Source organism: Typopeltis vanoorti, chromosome 7 (assembly GCF_054136105.1).
Source record: "Typopeltis vanoorti isolate ZY-2024b chromosome 7, IOZ_Tvanoo_1.0, whole genome shotgun sequence".
Lineage (NCBI taxonomy): Eukaryota > Metazoa > Arthropoda > Arachnida > Uropygi > Thelyphonidae > Typopeltis > Typopeltis vanoorti.
In genome coordinates this window covers 34,719,206-34,746,654 of record NC_143555.1, presented here as the reverse complement: position 1 = coordinate 34,746,654, position 27,449 = coordinate 34,719,206, and the positions used below count along the sequence as shown (strand labels likewise).

General features: G+C 38.2%; 1 protein-coding gene across 2 annotated transcripts in view; it reads right to left on the bottom strand.

The window, feature by feature from the left end:
* Window positions 1–8,885: 8,885 nt before the first annotated feature.
* LOC150104576 (F-box only protein 7-like) overlaps window positions 8,886–27,449 on the bottom strand; it is a 429,110-nt gene continuing 410,546 nt past the window's right edge. For both annotated transcript variants that reach the window (XM_090395788.1, XM_090395787.1), the window contains exon 11: window positions 8,886–9,262. In XM_090395788.1, the coding sequence (XP_090251914.1) occupies window positions 9,153–9,262 (110 nt within the window). In that variant the 3' untranslated portion in view covers window positions 8,886–9,152. The remainder of the gene's footprint in view (window positions 9,263–27,449) is intronic.

Genomic DNA, 27,449 nt, shown 5'->3' with positions numbered 1-27,449 from the left:
TTGGTGGAACCATACTCGAGATTGATGAGGCCAGAGATTTGGGAGTGTTGGTGGATAGGGAATTAAAGTTTAGGGGCACATTGCAAAAGTGGCTAAATCAGCTATTAAATCACTTGGCTTCTGAAAAATACTTTAACATGCAGTGACAAACAAGTTGTTGTTCCTCTGTATCGAGCCTTGATAAGACCACAACTGGACTACTACTGTGCCCAGTTATGGGTACCAGGGTTTCTTCTTGATGGGAAGGAAGTGGAGAGGATCCAGAAACGAGTGACCAAGATGATAGCACGACTGAGGAATGAACCTTATGAGAATAGGTTGAAGATTTGTGTGTTGCAGAAATTGGTCGATAGGAACAGAAGGGGTGATATGATTGAGACATTCAAATTACTGAAGGGTTTCTATAAGATTACTCCAGAAGATATTTTTGAAAATAGGACTGGTGGTGGGAGGACTAGGGGCCATGCATGGAAGCTGGGCAAGAGCGTGGTTGACAAGGGTGGTAGAGCTAGGTTTTTTACTTGGTGAGTGGTGAATGAGTGGAATAAGCTGCCAGAGTCTGTTGTGGGTGCTACGACCGTGAATGAGTTCAAGGCAAGGTATGATAGATACTGTGTGAATGTCGAATAGTTGTTCTTGACATGATGTTAGGGCCTCCCTCGATGAGTCTGTGGACTCCTTGGAGTTGCCCGGAATAATAATAATAATAATAAAGTCATTTGCGATTATGGTCCTCCTGTAAAACTCCTCTGTGTTGTACAGCAGTAACAGAATCACCATCCTAACTCTGTCACTTTTTCTTTCGTTACTTTTAACAATACTTTCAAGTCCTCTCTCATAAAAATTTATCCCTATCAATTCATTTGTACCCGCCACAACTATCAATTCTTTCACCCTCTGCTTTTGCACTCTAATACTCTCACTTACATCCTTAAATTTCGCACCCGGTAAGTACGATTTAGTTAAACTCCCATCTAACACTCCTCTTAATAACGAATCACCATACAACACTCTTTCCTTCATTTCAGAAACTCTCTCACTCTTACGCTTATTTTTTCTTTCAAACACTTGTTTATTTCCATTAGCCAAGGTACTCTGGAAAGTTTTGCAGGTGCTCTAACTGCCGCTGCTCACTGTGTATCACTGCGCGCAACCTAGCGATCTCACTCTCTACAAATAATTCCTCATTTTTTTCATCATTTAAACCATTTTCTCTCTCTGTATAGTTGCTTTCACTCTCTCTTTGATCACGCTCTCATTGCCATCTTGTACAACATCAATTCTGTATCAAGCCATTATTTTCACTCATATTCTGGCTTTCTTCAACTATAACTATCTCACGACCTGACACATACTTCAATTACTCACTTTGCTTACACTTTCTGCATATTCTCCCACCACTATCACTTTCCAGCCTCCTTCAGGAATGCATACATCCCACACACATCACATTGGACAAACACCCTCACATTACAGTTTTTGAATAAAGGTGTCGTATTTTTGGACGCCATTATATTAAGTTGCATTGGCACTATCTATTCTATGAAACGTATAGTGAAATTACTAAGTTAAATAAAACGGAATTCACATGAAAATCACACAGACACAACAAGCTACCAAAAATAAACAATACTACATTAAGATTTAAACCAATATTCCAATTTTCACTCAAAATTATACTTAGCTTTCGGGAGCGCTCTGAAAACAATGATTTACTATTCGGACCCTGGGTATACAATCAGCCATAACCTCCTGTAAATCTCCTTGACCACTTCCCATGCTTTATCGACATCCAGCCCTTGCAGTTGTACATGCCATTGCACTGATCCAAGCAATCTCCTAAGCTTGTCATACTTGCCAGCACGGTAATTCCACATATACCCCGTCTTAATCGAAAATTCCACACCTTTAGCCACCTCCCAGATCAAGACCTTACGTTCACTCTCACCAATGGGTGGCAACATGGTTATTCATTACAGTCAAATTCTGAGAAGCTATTACCAGGTCAAGCACTCTCAAACCCCTAGTATTTTCAATTACATGCTGTCTCAGATAATTATCCCTTAATAATTGAATAAAATCCATTTCCTTCCTCACACGTGTCCTCTCCTCCTTCCAATCAATGTTACCATAGTTGAAATCCCCCCATAATAATTACCCTCCTTCAACTCATTTCATCAATTTGTTTATGCATACTATCTCCACCATCTATTCCATCAGTGAATATACTTTCGTTTAGGAGTGCCCCTTTTTTTTGCAATGTCATTGGCTCTTTACTCAAATCTTAGGGCATTACTTTATAAAACTAATATATGAAGGAAAATATAGGAGGAAAATTCAGATATACCTTTTTTGGATGTTATATGTCTAAATTTTCCTCCTATATTACTCTTCACATATTAGTTTTACACTCATGAGCAGCTGAATTAAAGATACCTGCTGTGTTGGCGAAATGGTGCTGTGGTCACCCTGGCAAATGGAATAGTGCCATGTGATGGGGATATCGTCAGATCTTGTTGTTGGAGCCAAACATATGGGACACTCCACCTCCGAAGTCATGCAAGCACTGGACTTTTCAAGGACCAGTCACTGTGTCAAGAGTGTACCATGAGTACATGGAATCGGGTGAAACCACAACCACCATGGAAAACTGCTGTGGTGTACAATGTGTCAATTACAGCGTCAGCTAGCTCGGATGTCACAAGTCACAACGATTAGCATAGGTGCAGGAACACTGCCATTGGACCCTCGATGCATGGAAAAAGGTCTCCTGGACTGAGGAGTAGAGGTGCACATTGATGGCAGGGTACGAGTGTGTCGCCAAGCACATGAAGCAATGGAACCCTCATGCAAGCAGGGTACAATTCAGGCTGGTGGTGATGGTATCCTCATATGAAATAGGTCCCCTGGTACATTTACCATTGTCCCTCACCAGTGAACGATACAGGGACCTGCTATCAGATCATGTACACCCATTTGTGCACCTACAGCATCCTGCAAGAGACCTGTACGTACTCTGTAGGAGACCTGTAAAATTTCTATGTTACTCCTCTAAAATAAACTATTATTTTAATGACTAATATAGCCTACTTTCGTTTAGGAGTTCCCATTTTTTTGCAATGTCATCTTAGGGCATTACTGAAGTGTTATGCACTCATGAGAAGTTGAATTAGAGATACCTGCCTAGTAGCAGGGTAGCACCCCTTTCACCTTAATGATGGTGGCGTGGCATGGACTCCACAAGGCACCAGAAGCCTTGGGGAGCCAAACTGATCCATGACAGCTGCAGAGCCTTCCACAATGCACAGAGATTGGCTGGAGCAGGGTCCATGGCATGTATATTTCTCTCAACAGCATCCCAGATGTGTTCAATAGGATTGAGGTCAGGGGCCAGCCAAGCATCCTCATGTCTGTGGAGTGTTCATCCACCCACGCATCCACAATTCAGGAGTGGTAGGCATGCATGAACACTCCACAGACATGAGGATACTTGGCTGGCCCCTGACCTCAATCCTATTGAACACATCTGGGATGCTGTTGAGAGAGATATACACACCATGGACCCTGCTCCAACCAATCTCTGTGCATTGTGGGAGGCTTTGCAGCTGTTACGGATCAGTTTGGCTGCCCCAAGGCTTCCGGCGCCTTGTGGAGTCCATGCCATGCCACCGTCATCAAGGTGAAAGGGGGGGGGGTTTGCTACCTGCTACTAGGCAGGTATCTCTAATTCAACTGCTCATGAGTGCATAACACTTCAGTAATGCCCTAAGATGACACTGCAAAAAAAAGGGGGCACTCCTAAACGAAAGTAGGCTATATTACTCATTAAAATAATAGTTTATTTTAGAGGAGTAACATGGAAATTTTCCCAGAAATAGTACCTATAAAAGGTTCTTATAAACATTCTCTGACCTAAGAACGGATTCATGCTTGGTCTTTCCTACTGAAACCCAGCTAGTGGGGGTTGTCCTTGTGACCGCATTACAGAGAGTTTTATATCTGTTACTATTTTTTCCCTTTTTTTTAATATATATATTAAAAAGGTAGCAAAAGAAAAGAGTGAGAGAGTTAGAATGATTAGTCTTTTGCCACGGTATGACAGTGAAATGTTTAAAAGGAGGGCCATAATTGCGAATGACTTTATGCGTGGGTTATGTATGACGAGTGGTGTGGAATTTGTGGACGTGTGGAGTGAGTTTGATGGGCGAAAGGATCTATATAAGATGGAAGGCTTGCATTTGAATGGTTATGGTGTAAGAAGACTTGAGAAAGTGTTGCTGAATGTAGTGGATGTGCAAATTCAGGGAAACTAGATTCGTTAAGGGGGGGGGGAGTAGATATACAGTCCTTAGGGAGGCAGTTGAATATAAGAATGAATATAATATGCTAGAGCAAATAAGGACAACAAACCAGAGTGGGATAGTTAATATAAGGCATCAAGGTAGGGTTGGGGCTAATGGGGGTCTTAAATTCATGTACACTAATACTAGGAGTATTAGGAACAAGAAGGAAGAGTTTTTGGCCATGGTTGGCACTTCCAGACCACAGGTTATTGGTATTAGTGAAACATGGCTGATTGTAGATGATATAGCTAGTGGGATTGAATGTGATGGGTATAGTGTGTTCAGGAATGACAGAGAGAATAAAATGGGGGGAGGAGTATTGTTGATGATAGCTGATGAGCTACAGCCAAGGAGAATAGAAGTTGAATTGCAGGATAGAGAAAAGAGCACATTTGAGGCCATTTGGTGTGAGATTGTGGCTAGCAGAACTAAATATACAATTGGGTGCTGCTATAGACCAGGTGATGGAAAAGATGGTGGTGACAGTATGCACAAGCAAATAGAAGAAATGAGTGGAAGGAGGGTGATTATTATGGGAGATTTCAACTATGGTCGCATTGATTGGAGTGAGGAGAGGACACACGGGAGGAAAGAATTGGATTTTATGCGGTTATTAAGGGATAACTATCTGCGACAGCATGTAATGGAAAATACTAGGGGTCAGAGAGTGCTTGACCTAGTAATTGCATCTGAGGATTTGGCTGTAACAAATATGACAACATTGCCACCAATCGGTGAGAGTGATCATAGGGTCTTGACTTGGGAGGTGGCTAAAGGTGTAGAATTTTCAATTAAGACAGGGTACATATGGAATTATTGGGCTGGAAAGTATGACAAGCTTAGGAGTTTGATTGGCTCAGTGCCATGGCATGTACAACTGCAAGGACTAGAAGTTGATAGTGCATGGGAGGTGGTTAAGAAGTGCTTGCATGAAGCAATGGCTGACTGTATACCTGGAGTCCGAATAATAAATCAAGTAGGGGTTAAATGGATGAATAACACCATTAAGCTTGAGCTGCAAAAAAAGAAACAACTATGGAGGGAATTTAAGGAGAAAGGTGACCGGTAGGCACATGAACGGTATAAAGCGCAGGCCAGAAGGGTGACGAGTGTGGTAAGAAAAGCAAAAAAGGATTACGAAAGAACATTGGCCATGCGGGCTATTAAGAATCTTAAACAGTTTTTTAGATATGTAGCAAGTAAAAGGAAAAATGTACATGGCAGAATGATTTTAAAGAATGCCGATGGTAGGGAGGTAACTGAATCAGTTGAGATAGCTGAGTTACTGAGTGAGCACTTTGCAAGAATATATCATCCAGGTGGTGACATTGCAGAAACGAATAAACCAGTAGATTATACGGGAATTGTGGTGAATGAAGTGGAGGTGAGTAGTCTATTGCATAACCTCAATGTCAATACATCTGTGGGGTTGGATGGTATACCAGCTCGTGTAGTACGAGAAGCAGCTAATGAATTGTCAGTACCCTTGACCATTTTGTTTAATTTGAGTCTCGGGTCTAGGTTAGTCCCGAGCAGGTGGAAGGAGGGGAAAATAGTTCCACTGCATAAAGGTGGTTCCAAGACCGCTGTTTTAAATTACCGACCGATTAGCATATCAGGAATCATTGTCAAGGTCTTAGAGAAATTACTCAAGAAAAGAATACAGGATCGGATAGATGAAAATGGGATATTGTATGGGGGACAACATGGTTTTGTGAAGGGTAGATCATGCCTCAGTAACTTGCTCACATTTTATAACACAGTGACAGCTGAACTGGATAGGGGTAATGGGTTTACAGTGATACTACTGGACCTTGCCAAGGCCTCTGACAGGATACCACATGGAACCCTAATCAGTAAACTGGAGCAGATGGGGATAGATTAGATATAGGGTTGGTAAGATGGATAGGAGGGTGGTTGAAGGAGAGATACCAGAGAGTGGTTTATTCAGGAGTGGAGTCAAAAAGACGTCTTGTGACTAGTGGAGTGCCGCAGGGCTCTGTTCTTGGACCACTGCTTTTCAATTTGTTCATCAATGATATTGGAAAGGATTTGAGAGGAAGTGTTCACTTGTTTGCTGATGATGCAAAGTTGGGTAGAGCAATTGTGAGTGCACAGGATGTCAAAATTTCACAGGATGATTTGGATAGTTTGGAGGACTGGGCTAGGAAAAATGGATGTCAGTTTAATGTGGCACAGTGTAAGGTTATGCACTTTGGGGTGAAAAGAATAGCAGCAGTATATCGCATAGGTGGAACCGTACTCCAGGAGATTGATGAGGCCAGGGATTTGGGAGTGCTGGTGGATAGGGAGTTGAAGTTTAGGGGGCACATTGCAAAAGTAACTAAAACAGCTCACCAAATCACTTGGCTTATGAAAAATACTTTAACATGCAGAGAGAAGCAAGTTGTTGTTCCTCTGTATCGAGCCTTGATAAGTCCCCATCTGGACTTCTGTGCCCAGTTATGGGCACCAGGGTTTCTTCGTGATGGGGAGGAAGTGGAGAGGGTCCAGAGACGAGTGACCAAGATGATAGCAGGTCTGTGGAATGAACCTTATGGAAATAGATTGAGGATTTGTGGGTTGCAGAAATTGGACGATAGGTGAAGGAGGGGTGATATGATTGAGACATTCAAATTACTGAAGGGTTTCTATAAGATTACTCCAGAAGATATTTTTGAAAATAGGACTGGTGGTGGGAGGACTAGGGGCCATGCATGGAAGCTGGGCAAGAGCATGGTTGATAAGGGTGGTAGAGCTAGGTTTTTTACTTGGAGAGTGGTGAATGAGTGGAATAAGCTGCCAGAGTCTGTTGTGGGTGCTACGACCGTGAATGAGTTCAAGGCAAGATATGATAGATACTGTGTGAATGTTGAATAGTTGTTCCAGACATGATGTTAGGGCCTCCCTCAATGAGTCTGTCGACTCCTTGGAGTTTCCCGGAACAATAATAATAATAATAATAATAATACATATGCCAGACTGGTTGGCCCAGTGGTTAGCGTATCTGCTTTACAGCTAAAAGGCTGTGGGTTTGAATTCTGTCATGGGCATGGATGTTTGTGATTGGCTATGAAAATACTAGTAGTGGTGGTGGTGGGCGATAGATGGCATTGGTGTAGTTGTGGTTCGTTTTAATTGGTGGATTGAATGTTGGAGACAGAGAGCTCTAGAGCTCTGTCCTCCCTTGATGAGTCTTTGGACTCCCTGGAGGTGTCATAATAATAATAAATAATATATATATATATATATATATGTGTGTGTGCGTGTCCAGCTAGATTACATAACTTATGTGCTCTATCTGATGTCGGAGATATGAAAATCATTACTACCTTAGGTGGTATACAATTTTCCTTGCGTAACGTGAGGTCATCACTATTTATTAATTGTGAGTGTCTATGAAAATACTAGTGGTGGGCGATAGATGGCGTTGGTGGAGACAGAGAGCTATAGAATAATTGTCCTCCCATGATGAGTCTTTGGACCCCCTGGTGGTGTCATAATAATAATAAATAATATATATATATATATGTGTATATGTGTGTGTGTGTGTGTCCAGCTAGATTACATAATGAATGTGCTCTATATGATGTCAGAGATATGAAAATCATTACTACCTTAGGTGGTAGTCAATTTTCCTTGCATAACATGAGGTCATCACTATTTATTAAAGGCCTGTAATTGCTTGAAGAGGATCTCAGGTCTAGCAACACAGGGCTCCTGACTATCTAATCCTTAGTACTAAGAGTACTAAAATGTTAAGGCTTTCTAAACCTTACCTGGGAGTTACATTAATAAATAGTGTAACTTGAAAAAAAAAGTTCTTTCACTTGTAGAAAATCCTATGCAAGATGTATTCAAGAAGAAAAAGATCAGATGCATTATGACAAGACAGAACTAAGCAAAACTATGATAACTTAAATATTTTTTTCTTTCATGGTAATTTTTTAAAATGTCTTGAATCTGTAGTTGTAAATATGTTATTATACATTACATAGAAGTTCAGTGATTCAGTCAATTTAAAAGTGGGAAGACCTTTTTATCAAAGTAAACCTTACTACAACCATCAACATTGAGAAATGACAGAAATGTGGCAGCCTCACAGTTTAGTATAAAATCATACAGCATGTGGAACTTCTATAGGCTTATGCAAAATTTTAACTGAAGATCTGAAAGCAAGTCTGAGCATTGTTTTGTGTTGCATCGAACATTTTTAGGATAAAAATTAATTACCACAAGTATAGTAGCACCACATTTGGCTCTATATGATTATCCTGCTCAGTAAAATATTTTGGGCAGGAACAAGTTGGATAACAATGAGGCAATTTTTTGGTGGGATGATTTCTGTTAGCTGGTCTGAGGCTAGTACTGTTTACTGGAGGCCCGAAAATTTTTATTGGCTTAAAAAGTATTATTTGTGCTCTGTAGCAAGGTAACTGGATGATCTAATCTTAGCCCATCTGTACTGAAATGTACAGTAGGATTTGTAACTTGTCATGTGTAACAAAACAACTTGCCAGAGCTTCTTTGAACTAGACTGAATTACAAATCATCCAAGACTTTTATTCTCTGTGCAACATTCTGATATAATTTTAACACATGTCACTGCATTTGACAGTGATGTTTTAACAAAATCTACTATCAATGTTTCAGTTAATGATAAAACTTTCAATGAAAAAAAAAAAAAAAATATATATATATATATATATCAACTATATAAAATTTTATTATTTTGATTTGACAAAGTATTATATATAGTTTTTAAATATTTCCATAAGTAACCTCATCCGTGACATTTATAGTTTCTCCTTAAAAGAAACGTGGCATAGGTAAACGAGGTGCATAAGGTGGAAACATGGCCAAATTAGCTGATCTGCGAATGAGATCTGGAAAAGCTTCTCCTACTTCTGGGGAAATTCCTACTCAAAAGAAGTCAAAATTTCAATAATTATTAAATATTAGCATTATTGGCTGCATATTTTAAAAAAATATATGATGAAAGAAACAAAAGCAAACATTAATCCCTCGACTTACGTTGGGGTTCCATTCCATCTGGCAGGACGTAAGTCGATACATTAAATCAATGGAGTTATAGGGGTTAGAGACTTAACAGTAATAAGTATACTGTCATTTAATTTTTAAACCTTACAAAACTCTGCTGTGCGTTACTGCCACTATAAAACAGGAGAATAATCACCCAAATCTCCCTCCACAATCACATCTTCATTACCTTCCCTATATGAAGGATCAGGTTGCAGCTCTTCTGGCGTAACTTTTTTTTTTTTAAAGAAAAGGTCCATTGTGCTTTGCTTATTCCTCTTCTTTTCATCATAAATTTGTTAGCAAAGAAACGTATCATGTACTTTCTTTTCTACTAATAAGTAGCATTCAACATTGGGGTCCATGTCTTCAACCATTTTGAGAACATTGCTAACTGCAGAGAACATTTGTGAAAGATTTTTCACTGGGAAATGATAAACTACCTCTTCTTGTTTCTCTTTTTCCTCTTCTGCAACACATTACACATTGTTCCTTCAGTTCGACCAATTCCTTGTTGATCAACTCTTCACAGGCATTTTCTAAGAGTTGAACTATGTCATCATCATTCACTTCGAGATTCAGATTGTTTGCTAGGTCCACTATTTCTTCACTCAACTTACAAAGGTCTTCAATTTTTTCAAAACTTCCACAATCGTGCACAAATCTTTTTTATGTCTTTTCCTATGTGCCACTCATGCATTGAGAGGTCACTTCGTCCCAAGTCACAGCAATATTTTTAATAGCTTGATAAATATTAAATGCTTTCCAGAACTGCATGTGAGTCTGGTCGTTTCCTTCAGTAGCAGAAATGGCTTGTGAAAAAGTTCTCTGTAGATAATAAGCCTTCAACACTGCAAGAACTCCCTGATCCATCGGTTGGATCAATGAAGTAATGTTTGGAGGGAGAAAAATCCGTCTTATATCGTTATATACAACAGATGACCTGGATGACGTCTTATATTTTAAATTCAACATTTTCTTCCATACAATAGCCTTCAATTTCACTCGCATAACAGTTGATAAAGGCAACATCAAACAATTTTTGAGTCATCCACGACTCTTATTACTCTGATAATGAACTGGAAGAGTAAGTATGCTTCCTAATGTTTTTGAAGGCTCGTGGATTCTCACTGTGCCATATCACAAAGGGTTTCAATTTATATCCAGTCACATTATTCCTTAACAGAATCATAAACAGTCTTTAAGAGACTGAAATCAGACGTAGATTTTAGTTTTTTGTGGATGAATTTCCGCTTGAGCATTTTTTTCCGAAACAAGGACGTCTCATCCATATTAAATATTTTCCTCCGTAATAATTTTATCCAATTTCTCCACAAACTCCTTGGCAGCCTTCTCATCGGAACTTGCAGATTCCCATACATTTTCACATTATGCAGCGCAAAACGCTGCTTGAATCTCATGAACCAACCGGAAGAAGCATTGAATTCGTAGTCATAATCGGGTCCTGCTTCTCCTTCAACATGTTGAAGACTTAGTACCTCAGCAGTTATGCTAAAATGCTAAGTATGCTAAAAGGTATGCATTTTTGGTTCAGGTTCTCTATGCATGATGGAGGTAGCTTTTCCAATCACCGATAGGACCTTGTCGTTGCTTCGTCACTATTGTTGAGCCTGCAACTTCGTTTCAAGATCAATTGCTTGCCTCTTTTTCTGTGATTCTTCAAGGTTTTTTGATTGGGCATGTAGGGACCATGTTGCACAAAATATCGCAAAATCTTTAACGATAAATATGCAAATAACCTAATTTTCAAATACAAAATCAACAGAGAAACTGTTGAAGCCATGTGTCGACTGCTGAGGGAGATTACCGCTGAATGCACTGTTGCCACTGCTCATGATGCATTGTTGCTAAATAGAAACCTTTTTACTTTACACCGGCTTGAGTCATGTTCGAAAGTATAGCCAAAAATGTTATTTATTCCCTTATGGGATCACGGACATATCTACGAACAGACGTAAGTCAAGGGATGGCTGTATTGATAACTTTGATTAATTTTCTATTAAGTGTGAAACCTTTAATTTTAAATCATTGTCGACAGGATATAATATGTGGTCTATGCTTTCTTTGCAGTGAATTTCCTCTTGAAGAACTCTATAATTTCCCAAATTTTAAACTCACTTCTGAAAATAATACAGTATCTAAGTAAGAAACTCTTATATACTTAGACGCATATTCTGCGCATATGAATATCATTTATAGAGTTTGAATAAAAACTTTAGTTTAATATATACACATCACAAAAGGTTTAAACTTGAAGATATGAAGCATCCACCTTTTCTAATGAAAATCAGTTATAACCAAGTGGGGAAACAATGACCTAAGTAACTAGAACATTTTAGGAAATGTCAAAGTTCAACAAAAATCACTTCAGCTTTAGAAACCATTAGAGCATCTGGACAAATAAAGATCAGTTTGTTTGGATTAGAATTACAGCAAGGAACTAAAGCTAGGAGGCCAGGATTTAATGCCTGTTAAGTGTATACACCACTTGAAAAGAAATTAATGGACATCCCTATGGGTAAGGTGCATCGTTCCATGTAACAAGTCATGTTTTTATAGCAGGTATAAATTGGAGGAATATGATGCTCCCAAGTCAGCGCAACTGTCTCTGGGTGACATACTGACATACATTTTTGAAAATTATGGAGACAACTACCATGTTTGAATAAAAACTTTAGTTTAATATAACTAAAATCTACATTCGACGTTTTGACATTTATGTCAAGGTCATCTTCTGGAGCATACAACTATACACAGAAAACAAGCCATACTACAATCAAACTGGTTTGTTAAAGTTACTGACCAACCGATACAACAATTGTTGACCTGACCTCTGGCGGAAAAAAAAAAAAAAAAAAAAAAAAACATCAACGCTAGAGTCCTATTATTAGTGTTATCTGTTGGTTGTAGAAATACATTGGGCGCAACAGCAAGTCTATGTATCTATATGTATCTATCTATATACATATATTAACATCATGATAAAAATGTACATTCCAGCTAGTTGGTATGGAATGGTTTCTAATACTAGCTGAAGATTGGCTAGAGTCCTGACTTATGCTGGATCTTATATATTAGGTAGGCTGAACGTGTGCCATCCAGATCCTTGAAATTTTTATGCCATCTTTGTTGTTGATATTTGGGTGGTTTATCAGGATTTCGCAGGCTTCCTTAAATTTCTCTTCATACCAGATTTTTGTATGGTGTAAAGGTGTTTTTCCAGTTGATTTGGTGTAAGGTGTTGAGCGCGTGATCTGAGAGGCCTGCTTCACCATAATGGTTATATTTAATGTGTCTAATGTGTTCTTTCTTACGTATAGGGATTGTCCGTCATGTTTCACCAATGTGCGGTAAGTTACAGGTGCAGCAGGTGCAATAGACTCCAGGATGTGCCAATGGGAGAAGAGGATCCTTAGAGGAGCTGAATATGGTTTTAAGTTTAGTGGGTGGCATTGAGGTTATAATGTTGTAGGATTCTGTTCATTTTTTCTGATAACCCTTTAATGTATGGGATGGCTATGGTTTTACTGTAATCTAGATTTGTTTTTGTTGTTGTTTTATGGAGTATTTTATTAATAGTATTTTTGTTATAGCCATTATTTATGAATGTGTCACTGATGATTTTTAGTTCTTGCTTCAGGGCATGCTGGTTAGAGCAAATTGTTGTAGCTCTGCTTTTAAGGGTGTTAATGACTCCATATTTTGTGATAGGTGGTGGTATGAATTAACATGTATGTATTGGCCTGTGTGTGCATCGGTTTTTGGTAGACTGTGAAGGATAGACTGCCTGATGGAAGACGTGTGACTAGTGTGTCTAGGAACGGGAGCTAGTTTTGATTTTCGATTTCGATGGTAAATTGTATGCATTCGTGTTGTTTGTTCAGGTGGCTAAGGAATGTGTCTCGTATTTGTCGCCCGTGCGGCCAGAACACGAACACAGCATCAATATATCTAAGCCAGACTGTCGGTCTTAGCATGGCAGAATCAAGAGCCCTTTGCTCAAAGGTTTCCATGTAGAAGTTAGCAATTCGGGGGGAATAGTGGTGAGCCCATGGCTGTACCTTCTTTTTGTAGGTAAAATTTGTTTTGCCACACGAAGTAACCAGACTGTAATACGTGGGCAAAGAGGGCCGTAATGGCAGACGGAAATTTGTTCTCTAGTAGGAGAATTGTGTCATTGATGGGGACATATGTGAAAAGGGCAGAAATGTCGAAACGGACTAATAAGTTGTCTTTGTTGAGTGTGTTATGTTTTTAATTTTCTTTATAAAGTGTTGTGTGTTCTTTATGTAGGAGGGGGAATGACCTACCAACTCCTTGAGTTTGTAGGTTTTTTTTTTAATTCTTGGCTAAGTGGTAATTGGGGCTGTCTATTCCTTCCACAATTGGTCGAAGGGACACATTCTGTTTGTGTATTTTCGGATCCCATATATTCTGTGGGGGGGGCATGGTGGGGTTTGAGTTTTTAACCGTGTCCGGTGGCCAAGAAGTGACAGACTTGAGTAGTTTCTCTGTTTTATCCTTTATCCTGTTTGTTGGGTTATAATTTACCAGCTTATATGTGTATCCGGTTACGTCGTGTGGCAAAACAAATTTTATCTACAAAACGCAGGTACAGCCATGGGCTCACCAATATCCCCCCCCCTCCCCCCCCCCAATTGCTAACTTCTACACGGAAACCTTTGAGTAAAGGGCTTTTGATTCCTCCACGCTAAGACCGGTAGCCTGGCTTAGATACCTTGACAATGTGTTTGCGATCTTGCCGCACAGGCGACAAACGGCAAACACATTCCTTTGTCACCAGAACATCGAAATCGAAAATCAAAACTTGCTCTGTTCCTATACACACTAATCACGCGTCTTCCTTCAAGCAGTCTATCCTTCACGGTCTACTGAAAACTGACACACATACACTCAGGCCAATACATATATGCTAATTCATATCACCATCCATCACAAAATATGGTGTCATTACACCCTTAAAAACAGAGCTACAACAATTTGCTCTAACCAGCATGCCCTGAAACAAGAACTAAAAATCATCAGCGACACATTCATAAATAATGACTATAACAAAAATACTATTAATAAAATACTCCATAAAACAACAACAACAAAAACAAATCTAGATTACAGTAAAACCACAGCCATCCCATACATTAAAGGGTTATCAGAAAAAATCAACAGAATCCTACAACATCATAACCTCAATGCCACCCACTAAACTTAAAACCATATTCAGCTCCTCTAAGGATCATCTCCTCCCATTGGCACATCCTGGAGTCTATTGCATCTGCTGCACCTGTAACTTACCGTACATTGGTGAAACAGGACGGACAATCCCTATACGTAAGAAAGAGCACATTAGACACGTTAAATATAACCATTATGGTGAAACAGGCCTCTCAGATCACGCACTCAACACCTTACACCAAATCAACTGGAAAAGCACCCGCTCTTTACACCATACAAAAACCTGGTATGAAAGGAAATTTAAGGAAGCCTGCGAAATCCTGATAAACCACCCAAATATCAACAACAAAGATGGCATGAAAATTTCAAGGATCTGGATGGCACACATTCAGTCTACCTAATATATAAGATCCAGCATAAGTCAGGACTCTAGCCAATCTTCAGCTAGTATTAGAAACCATTCCATACCAACTGGCCGGAATGTACATTTATAAACATGATGTTAATATATATATATATATATATATATAAATAGATACATAGACTTGCTGTTGCACCCAATGTATTGCTACAACCAACAGATAACACTAATAATAGGACTCTAGCATTGATGTATAATTTTTTTTTTTTTTTCACGAAGGTCAGGCCAACAATTGTTGTATCGGTTGGTTAGTAACTTTAACAAACCAGTTTGATTGTAGCATAGCTTGTTTTCTGTGTATAGTTGTATGCTCCAGAAGATGACCTTGACATAAAGGTCTAAACGTCAAATGTAGATTTTAGTTATATTAAACTATAGTTTTTATTCAAACACGGTAGTTGTCTCCATAATTTTTAAAAATGTATTGGGATCATCGTGTAAGCTTAAAAGAAAGGTTACTGACATACTTTGAAAGAGGCATTGTGGTAGGATGCTATGTTGCAGGCATATCTCTTTGAAATTTAGGCCATCCCAGTCAACAATCAGTGATACCATACTGAGGTGAAGTGCAGGGAGTCAACTGCAAGTGCTGCCTGCAGTGGACACACTCACAGAACATGACCGTATGGTGTAACAAAGGATAACATGTAAAAACTGCCATTCATTAGCTGACATGTTGAATGAAGTTTGGGGCATCGACTGGAACACAAATCTGCACAATAACATTCAGAACTGAGGCTCACAACATGGGTTTCCATGGTGGTCATCTTCAGTTGTGCAAAGAGCATGTACAGTAGAACGTAGAAGATTTGTAAAGCTGTGTTATGGAGCAACGAATCATGCCACACCCCTCTATCAAGCAGATGGATGAGTGTAGTAGATGCCTGGTGAACATCTCTTACCAGAGCGTAACCTCAGCTATGAAATTCAGATGTGACAGTGCGATAATATTATGGTCTTGTTTTCACGAACACCAGACTCTGAGGGGTATTTGAACATTTTAGACAATGCAATGCCTCCTACTTGGTGGTGTTTCTAAGGAATTGACTATTGTCTCTCTCAGCAAGACAATGCACCATATCATAAGGCTAATGCTGTAACTGCATGGTTTGTGGACATGAACATCAGCAAACTTTATTGGCTTCAACAGAGCCCTGATCTCAACCCTATTGAACACCTGTGGGTTTAACTGGAGCATTAGGTGAGGTCAAAGTACATCTGCCCCACAATTGTCCAGGACCTCATTATATGCGTCAGAAAGAATGGTCCAAAATTTTCATTGATCACTATCGTACACTTGTGGAAAATATGCCCTGTAGGATTGCTCCAGTCATTGCGGCGAAAGGAGGTCCTACATCTTATTAAGGTGGGTGCCATGGCTGTTTGTTCCTCCCATTATAGTATCTGTTGACTTCTTTCCAAGCCTGTTTAACTGCATAAAAAAAACTTGGTTTTTGTGAGGTAAAACAGTGTATCAGGCTAAATCACTTTTAATCAGAGAGTTAGAAGAAACTCACAAGAATCTTAAAGCCTTGGAAATGTCTCCTTTCCAAATGAAACAAAGAAAAAATACATCAGACTCCTGTACATTAAAGAATTTTATCAATAATCTGCTATTTTTATACGTTAATAGTATTCGGGACCATCATGAAGACACAAGACTCATCATGGTACTACTATCTTAGACATTTGAGATAACTTCCAGCCAAAGGGCTGTGGGTTCGAATCCCGCCGTGGACATGGATGTTTGTGATTGTCTGTGGAAGTACCAGTGGTGATAGGCGGTAGATGGCGTTGGTGTAGTTGTGGTCAGTTGTGATTGAATGGTGGAAACAGAGTTGTAGACCTGGTGCCCTCCGTCGATGAGCCCTTGGACTCCCTGCAGGTGTCAAATTAATAATAATAATAATAATAATAATAATAATAATAATAATAGCAACTTTGCTACATTTACAGTATATCCCCTAAACTTAAAAGTTTTACTGACTGTTACCCCAAGAACCCTTGCTGCCTCTACTTCCTCTAGTTATAGTCCCAAAAACAAATGACATTAAAATGATGTCATTTTAATGCCACTGGTGTTGCATTAAAATGACATCACCATTTGCTAGCCTGTCCAGTTTATTCACATCCTCCTTGAAGGTCCATCACACCAGCACTTAATAATAGCCCTTCCCTGCAAATAACTGAATTATCTCTCTGCAGTGTAATGACAAAGGTTAAACAGCAAAAGTCCCAAAACTGATTCCTATGAAATGCAACTTGTGACCTTCCTGTTTTCTTGGGACTACTCCCATCTGATATTTATCAAACAGTCAACTTTCATCTGATTCGCTAACCTGATATTTAAACCCATGTGTTGCCACTTAAATATCAAATTATCATGTAATATTCTGTCAAGTGCCTCTGGGAGGAAATAGCATTATGTGCCTTTCCCTTGTCAATAACTAATTTACTAAGAAAGGCAAGTGGATTAGTGAAACCAGAGATCTCCCCCCCCACACACCACTTAACAAACCATGCTGACTTTCACAGGCAATATTATCCTCATCTACCAAATTTTTGTATATAATCTCTCACTAATTTCACCCAAATCTTAACAACTACAGAAGATATACAAACTAGTGTACTGTTTGATGCTCTCATTCTACTACCATCCTTATGCAATAGTACTACTTCATACTCCCTGGGCACTTTCCCAGTATGCAGGACAGAGTTTCTCAACCAGGATTCTGCAAGAAATCATGACTGAAAAAACTTTGTGTATATCATAAAGATATAACAGTTTTTATGCAGAGGTTTCCTGAAATCTGAAAATTATTTCAAGGATTCCTCCACGATAAAATAATTGAGAAAGGCTGATGTAGACATTCATTGAATAGGCAGGTCACTGGAGATATCAGTTCCTTAATACATTCACTTAAAATGTGGTGAAATCCTTCCAAGTCCAAATGCCTTTGTGACTTTCACAGTACAAATACATGCTTCTTGCACACTTCTAAACCATCAATCCCCCCCCCCTTTTTTTTTTCTTTGAATAAAACATCCCAATAAAGTGATAATGAAACTCAAGTATGTTGTCATCTGTACTGATCATTCACTCTCCATTTCCATCTAAAAGGATCATTCCTCCATCTACTGGCAACATACAAAAATTCCTGAGGATTTTCCTTGAACTGTAGTGCCAGTCTCTTCCTGTATTTCATTTTTGTCTTCCTTTCAATTCTAGGTTATTTTCCTGGCTTGAGTGATCTATTCCTCATGCAACTGCTCTTCTCTCTCTCTCTCTCTCTTTATACTTTTTCCTCTGCAGTTCCTGTTCGATTTCATTAGTCATCACTATACACCAAATTGAGGAATACAATTTGCCATTGCCACTGATAAATATTTCTTAACTATCTCCCATGTATTGCTGATATCTCTCTCTCTCTTAAAATTCATCTATCCATGGATCTTCCCCTTATTGATTTCTAAGATTATCATAATCACCTATCTTATAATTAAACATAAATTAATTTCTCCTTGACACTTCTGCATTCTGTATGTCTACTCCAAATCCAAAACTCTGAGTGAAGTCTATGTAATCACTCTCACCAACAGAAACAAGAATGACATTTCGTTTGCAATGTGATCCTGTGATACTAGAATCAAATCCAAAACCCTAGATCTCTATGTTCCCTACTACATGTTACGTAAGAATTCCATTCCTTTACTACTATACACTCATGAGCAAAAAGAGGACCACCTACCTAGTGGCATGCTGGGCATCCTTTGGCCAAGATAACCACTTGCATTCATCTAGACCAGTGCTTCCCAAACTTCTGGATGTCAGGGCACCCTTTGCAAAAATTAAAATATTTCACGCCCCCCCTCGAAAAAAAAATCACAATAGAGAGATATATTATTATAATATTTATTGTATTTATATTCAATATAAAACATACACAGCGAATATTGCAAAAATCAAATCTTATATTACATTTTTTGCCTCTTACCATTTGGTTCTGAAGACGATGCGGGCTGTTCTTGTAAAATATGAAATACTGTCCTTTTTTTTTGAGTCTGTTTCTGCTTCTTCTGATTGTTTGCAGGATTTTTTTTAATTTTTTATCAGCCACTTATCCAGCTCAGGGTTAAATTTTTTAACGTAGAATAGATCAAATAATATCACCACTTACCGATACTGGCACACCACAGACTGATAACATGATATTAGTGAATATTACCTGAATAAGGGAATCCCCGGACCAGGAACATTTTTCTCTTTTGTGACTTTTCTCTCTTTAAGGTAATTAAGCCTAATGCGAAACAGACAGCAAAGGCAGGTTATTAAAATGTGCATATGATTGGGGCAGTATTAACAAAAGATTGCGCAACCGAAAGATAAAAGCATAGCTGACAATTGAGTTGAAATGCTAACTCTCTTCAACCGAATTCCATATGTGAAACTGCCATAACATTCATTATATATATATATATTACTTAGTTTTAACACTTTTATGAATTTTAGCATGTTCAGTTGAATTTTATTGCTGCCTTGGGAAATCTAACTCACACACACATCTAATTAATAACAATAGTTTTTAGTTAGATACTGTGCTTGCCTATGCAACATATGGTTTTGTTTCAGTCTGTACAGCATAGTTTCTGTATGAGGGGACATGTGATTCATTAATTAGTGTGTTTTTATCCCAGTTGTCTCTAACTGCACTATTTGTTGAAAAATATATTACACAGACTCCTCATACCTTATTCACTGGCATAATAAAAGTAGTTGATTTTATTGCCTCTGCAGTATAGCGGCTGTTAGGGAGAGCTTGTTGTTTACCACTGCAAGACAGTTACTATCTCCCCACATGAACCTGTTTAAGCTTTTTTTCATGTGAAGTATATGTGAAACTTTTATTGGTAACAGAAAACTAGCTCGGATGACAGTGATAATATAAAACAAGTTTTGATATGTATATAAAGTCAATATCAACAGGTCTTGATATTAAAATATAAAAAATAACAAAAAAGAAATAATAAATAATAAAAGTTAAATACATTTCTTTTAAAATAAAAAAATTTACTTCGTCTTAAAACATTTTAAATGTGTTTTCATTATTTCACGGCCCCCGCTCAACAAAGCCTACGGCCCCAATGTGGCCGCAGCCCACAATTTGGGAAGCGCTATCTAGAATACTTGACTTTCTTTCATATCTTGTTTTGTTTGTCTTTAGTTAGCCTTTCAAGTCTTCCAATCTCTTACTCAAACAAATCAACTCATTTTTCATACCTTCCACTTCCTTTATCTGTAACTTTTTAACCATTCTGCTGTCACCACCTAGGTCATATTATCTAATTTCAAGTCCATCGCCACCTCATGCTACTGAAACCAAGTTCTATAACACCCTCTGTCCATAATAAATTTAGTTTAATCCTTTATCCAAGTGTAAGCAAACAAAGTTTGCGCCTGAAGTATCTTCAGGATTGAGGCAACTCGTGGTAATGTGGTGGACCACATAATTAAACATAAATTCATTTCTCCTTGACCCTTCTGCATTCTGTATGTCTACTCCAAATCCAAAACTCTGAGTGAAGTCTATGTAATCACTCTCACCAACAGAAACAAGACCGGTTTCGACCTTTATTGAGGTCTTGTTAGTGGGAGTGTGATATATTATATTATATAGTGTGATATATATGATAATTTAATAATAAGGTGAGATATCTTTTGGTATCTCACCTTATTATTAAATTACTATCTGCAGGGTTAGCCTAGTGGCTATGTGCTTCGCAATCATATCCTTGGGGAAGGAGTGTCCTAGGTTTGATTCCTGTCGAAGATATGAGGAGCTTAAGGATATTCCTTGGTCACAGCCAAGTTAGCCAGTCTTGGTCGTGGACACAGGTATAATGCTGTCCACGTCCAAATCTGGGGTTTTTCATTCCACAAGCACACAAACCAGCCCCATGAACAAACCCAGATAAGCAGTCAGGAATACTTAAGGCAATCCCTCCAGCCATTAGTATGAATTGTCAGCTATGCTGGTCTCGAGCCTGGATAAAAATAGGGGGGACTGAGGTGGTGCTGTAACTCCCCGTAAAAGGAGCGAACGGCCGTTGGATCACCATACAAAGTAAGAGGAAAATTAAATTACTCTAGATTCAGGGGAAAAAACTTCCAATATATTTCTCTAAATTCAGAGTAATTCAATAATAAGGTGAGACACCTTTTGGCAACTTGTATAGGTAAATATGACTTCTCCATTGCTTCCACCTTAGTATCAACACATCTGGGTCTGGCTCCACTAAAGAGACCTCAATAAAAGTCGAAACCAGTTTTAAGGTTTTACCTTAAAACCTTAATGCACAGCATTATACATGTCTGCAAAAAGATGTGCTTTGCATTACGGGAGATACTAAGACAAGTAGTGATGAGAGCTTGATCCACCTTTACCACGAGTTGCATCAGTCCTGAAGATACTTCCGGTGCAAACTTTGCTTGCTTACACTTGAATAAAGGATTAAACCACATTTATTATAGTCTAACTAAGTGGAAAAAACTTCAAACTCTCTGTCCAAAAAGAAACCAAGCTTTTTGAAAATAGAAGAGACTAGTGGCGCCACCTGTTGTATCTTTTTGTTGTCGAAAGCAGCACATTCATTAGTGTTGTGTCAAATCTTTATAACATTTGTTTCATTAGAAGCCGAGTTATAGTGCCAAGAGTGACAGTGTGTTTTGATGAACGGTCGGAAAATAAGTTTCAAACAGAGAGCTGTGATTGACTTTTGTGTTAAACTTGGTAAACGTTTTACTGAAACGCATCAAATGCTTCAAAAAGCATATGGTCATGAATGCTTATCCCATACTTTTACGAGTGGTTTAAGCGATTTCAAAGTGGTTGTGAGACACTTGAAGATGGTGAAAAGCCAAGCCGTCCAAAAACTGGACTGAGCGAAGTTAACATCCCAAAAGTGCGTGATTTCATCAAAGAAAACCCGAAATCGTCCATGAGATTGATTGAAGATGAATTGGGGATTCCAAAATCAACTGTGTACAACATTTTGATCAAAAGTTTGGGCTTTCGTAAATTGAATTCGCAATTTGTTCCCCCGCAAGTTGACCGACGACCAAAAAAATGTATCGAATTGAACACTGCAAGGACCTCATTAAAACTGGTCACAAAGACTAAACTTCCTTGAAACAATCGTTACTGGCGACAAAACTTCGTGTTTTGAGTATGAGCTCGAAACAGAGTGCTGAGTGGAGACCACCAGATGAGGGACAGAAAAAAAGTCGCTTAGAGAAGTCAAAAGTAATTATAATGCTGATTTGTTTCTATGATTCCAAGGGCATTATCCACAAAGAATTTGTTCCGCCTGGCCAAATGGTCAATGGTGAGTTTTATCTCGAAGTTATGAAGCGATTGATAGCAAAAATTCATCGCGTACTGCATGAATGAACATTGTGAGACAGTTTTTGAGCAAAAAACCAAGTTTGTGTGTTGGATCACTCACTGCATTCACCTGATTTAGCACCCTGTGACTTCTTTCTCTTCCACCGACTTGATTTGTCAATGAAAGGAAGGCGATATGATACCACTGAAAATGTTCAAGCGGCAGTAAATACGACCCTCAGCAGTATCCCAAGAACCGATAAAAAAAACTAATTTAAAGAATTAATTGACCGTGCAAAATGATGTCTCAAAGCTGAGGGAGAGTATATTGATTGAAATAAATGACAAGAATAATTATAACTGGCTGTTTTATTTTCTATCAAAAGTTCGGTTTCATTTTGGACAGACGATATATATATCATCATCAAATTCCTGACAAGTACAATCAAGGGGCGTACAGGATAGTAAGATACTATTACATGAAAAACTTACATTATTACTAACTTAATATCAACAATTTTCCTCCAAATAAATCTGTTATCTATCACGACTTAAACATTATCAGCCATTTCATTATTTCATTTCATTTCATTATTTCACTGCCCCCCCCCCCCTCAACAAAACCTACGGTTTTCTTGAGGGGGGGGGGCAGTGAAATGATGAAAACAAATTTAAAATGTTTTAACACTAAGTAGATTTTTTTTATTTTAAAAGAAACGTATTCAACTTTAATTATTTCTTTATTGTTATTTTTTATATTTTAATGGAAAAATTCACACATTGGTGTTGGTTCACAAACTTTGCTTCCTGCGTATTTCGGCGCTTAATGAATATTAGTAAATATTGCTTATTCATATGTTTCATTTTAAAGCAGTGGTTAATTGTATTTACTTCGAATGCTCTCCAGGGAAGCTCCAAATCTTCCTATCCCTTTCATCATGCGTTCGTAATCAGGGACTGCTGATATTGACTTTATATACATATCAAAACTTGCTTTATATTATCACTGTCATCCGAGATAGTTTTCTGTTACCAATAAAAGTTTCACATATACTTCACACATGAAAAAAAGCTTAAACAAGTTAATGTGGAGAGATAGTAACTCATTTCCATTGGTAAACAACACCCCTCCCTAATAGCCACTATACTGCATACTGCAGAGGCAATAAAAACAAGTACTTTTATTATGCCAGTGAATAAGGTATGAGGAGTCTGTGTAATATATTTCTCAACAAATAGTGCAGTTAGAGACAACTGGGATAAAAACACACTAATTAATAAATCACATGTCCCCTCATACAGAAACTATGCTGTACAGACTGAAACAAAACCATATGTTGCATAGGCAAGCACAGTATCTAACTAAAAACTATTGTTATTAATTAGATGTGTGTGTGAGTTAGATTTCCCAAGGCAGCAATAAAATTTAACCAAACATGTTAAAATTTGTTAAAGTGTTAAAACTAAGTAATGTATATATATATAATGAATGTTATGGCAGTTTCACATATGGAATTCGGTTGAAGAGAGTTAGCATTTCAGCTCAATTGTCAGCTATGCTTTTATCTTTCGGTTGCGCCATCTTTTGTTAATACTGCACCAATCATATGCACGTTTTAATAACCTGCCTTTGCTGTCTGTTTCGCGTTAGGCTTAATTACCTTAAAGGGAGAAAAGTCACAAAACAGAAAAATGTTCCTGGTCTGGGGATTCCCTTATTCAGGTAATATTCACTAATATCAAGTTATCAGTCTGTGGTGTGCCGGTATCGGTAAGTGGTGATATTATTTGATCTATTCTATGTTAAAAAATTTAACCCTGAGATGGATAAGTGGCTGATAAAAAATAAAAAAAAAAAAATCCCGCGAACAATCAGAAGAAGCAAAGCAAGTTTAAACTTGGTTTTATTCCATTTTCCCAAGTGAGCAAACACACAAATTGTCAAGTTTGCTTCTTGGTTTGCTCACTTGGGAAAAATGGAGTAAAACCAAGTTTAAACTTGCTTGGTATCTTTAACATAATTATACCCAAGTTAAAAATAATTCTACAATCAGAAGAAGCAGAAACAGACTCAAAAAAAAAGGACAGTATTTCATATTTTCCAGAACAGCTCGCATCGTCTTCAGAACCAAACGGTAAGAGGCAAAAAACGTAATATATGCATTTGATTTTTGCAATATTCGCTGTGTATATTTTGTATTGAATATAAATACAATAAATATTATAATAATATATCTCTTTATTACGATTTTTTTCCGAGGGGAGCCGTGAAATATTTTAATTTTTGCAAAGGGGGCCCTGACATCCAGAAGTTTGGGAAGCACTGTTCTAAGGCACTTTTTACTGTATCATACTTTATCAATCCACCTATATGTTGGTCTTCCTCTGGGTTTTTTCCCTGCCAATCTGGCAGAGCACTTATTTTGCTAATGTTTCCTCCCCCATTCTGTTTAAGTGACCATACCATCTGAGATTAGCTCAGATGGTATACCATCTGACAATACCATATGAAAAGTCAGCTACTGGTACAAATCTGAAAACACACCCCAACTCAACATCACCAGAGTTAAAAAGATCGTTACTATCAACATAAGAAGCCTGAATGGCAAAGAAATGGAGCCAGCTGAGGAATTAGATAAGTACGAGATCGACATAATAGGGGTGACTGAAACAAAAAAGACAAAAACTGGGGATATCTTTCTGAGCGATAAATACAAAATGTTATATTCAGGCAATGACAATCAAGGAAAAGAAGGGGTAACCATAGTATTCAACATTAAATACAAGGCTAATCTTCTTGAATGGCAGGCAGTCTCAAGTAGAGTGATGTGGGCAAATATCAGAATGGGGAACTGGACAATGAGACTTATTTGTGCCCATAGAAGGTTCTACTAAGGTAGAGGTGGAGGAAGTTTTTGAGGCTTCAGAGAAAGGCAACTGACACAATGAATAAGGAAAAGTTGCTCCTTGTTGAGGATCTAAATAGCAGAGTAGGAAACGATTGTCAGACATATAAAAATATTGTGGGAAAATTTGGAGAAAAGAGCAAAGCTAATAATGATGGCAAATACCTGTTGGATTTCTGCTCAGGACATGGAATGGATATTACTAACATCATGTTCCAACATAAAAATGTGCACAAATTCACATGGAGAGAGGAGGTGGCAAGGAATAAGAAAAGTCTCATTGACTATGTTATTGTTGATTGTGATGTTTTCTCCCTGGTGCAGGACACCAGAGTGTACAGAGGATTTGAAATTGGAAGTGATCACTATTTAGTCTTCAGCAGGATAAAATTGAATTTCATATGGAAAAAAAGTTGTAAGAAATATGTAAGAAAGTTTTAAAGCAAATAAAAGTTGAGCAGCTCTCAGATCTGAGCCATAGACTAAAATACACAAAGATTATTGAAGAAAAAATGAAAGAGTTTGAGAACAGGAACCAAACCTTGGAGATTCAGTGGCAGGTCTTGAAGAAAACTCTGACTGATTCAGCCAGAGAGGCATGTGGTGCAGTGGTGCACCCAGGGAAAGGGGCCCTGGACCCCTCCAAAAGAAAAAGGAAAAAAACACTAGAAAATTTTCCAAAAATCTTTTCCTAATTAAAATTCATTTTTTTTTATATATGTTGCATCGTGTCTTCTATTTCTACATTACTTATGAATTAGCAATCATTGCAGATGCTCAGTCATAGGTCGTATGCGATGCGTAGTGTGTATTCTCAAATCATCTACTCAAATTGCCCCCCCCACCCCCAAAGATTAAATCTTGAGTGCTTGGCCCCCCCTTCCTCCAAGATTAAATCCTGAGTGCATCACTGATGTGGTGAGGTTGTCTGCAAGGAGAGAAAAATCAGAACTTCATGGTGGACACAGGAAGTTAAAGAGACCTGGCAAATAAGTCAGCTTGAGCTCTTAGAGAATACAGAGACAAATGTAAGAAAGCTAAACACTGTGTGAAATTAGCCAAACAAAAGTCATAGGAGGTCTTTGGCAAGAACACAGAAGATAAATATCGAGAAGGTGGTAAAATATTCTGGAGGTTGTTGAAGAAGCTTAGGAATGGAGGAAAGAATGCTGTAAAAGGAGTTGGAGATGATAAAGGTGACAAGAAAACGGGAGAAAAAGATATCTTTGAAGTATGGAGTAATTACTTTGAAAAATTGCTAAATCAAAGAAGCAGTGATAGCACAATGCTAAAAAACACTCGCAGGCATATGGTCAGGAATATCCATACTTTAAGTAGAAAAACACTTCAAAGGCTTGAAATGTGTAAAGGCAGCAAGAATAGATGATATTTAACCAGAAATGCTGAAGTATGGTGGTATAAAAGTCTTACAGTGGCTGCACTTCATAGTTCAGAAGGCCTGGATAGAGGGTCGAATTTCCAATGACTGAAGTAGAGCTCTCATAGTACTCATGTATAAAAAGGGAAATAAAGCTGACTGTGAGAATTACAGGGATATTTCCCCACTGAGTGTTCCTGGTAAGATCTATACAAGTATACTTGAGAAACAGGTGACAAGAATTGTGGAAGAAAAGCTTGGTGAAGAACAAGCTGGATTCAGGCCAAATAGAGGCTGTCATCAGATTTTCATTTTACAACAAATAGTCGAGAAATCATGGGAATATAACAAAAATCTGTATTTAAGGTTTTATCGATCTGGAAAAGGCATATGACGAGTTGCCAAGAGAGAAGCTATTCAATACGCTACAGTTATATGGTGTCAATGTGGCATTATATCAAGTAATACTTCAGAATACATGCAATTTACAGACAAAAATACTAGTTGTGGTGGTGGTGGAGGTGGGCAGTAAATGGCGTTGATGGAGATGATTCATAGTAGCGGTTCGGTATAGTGATTGAGCCAGTTGTAGGTGTCCTCTCGTGATGAGTCTTCGAACTCCTTGGAGGTATGAGGAATAATAATAATACTTAGTCTTTATTTGAGCCGTAAGTCAGCATGTAGAATTGAAAGAAGTACAAGAAGATGGTGTAGTGTTAAATCTGGTGTGAGACAAGGATGTGTATTATCCCCTCAGTTATTCAT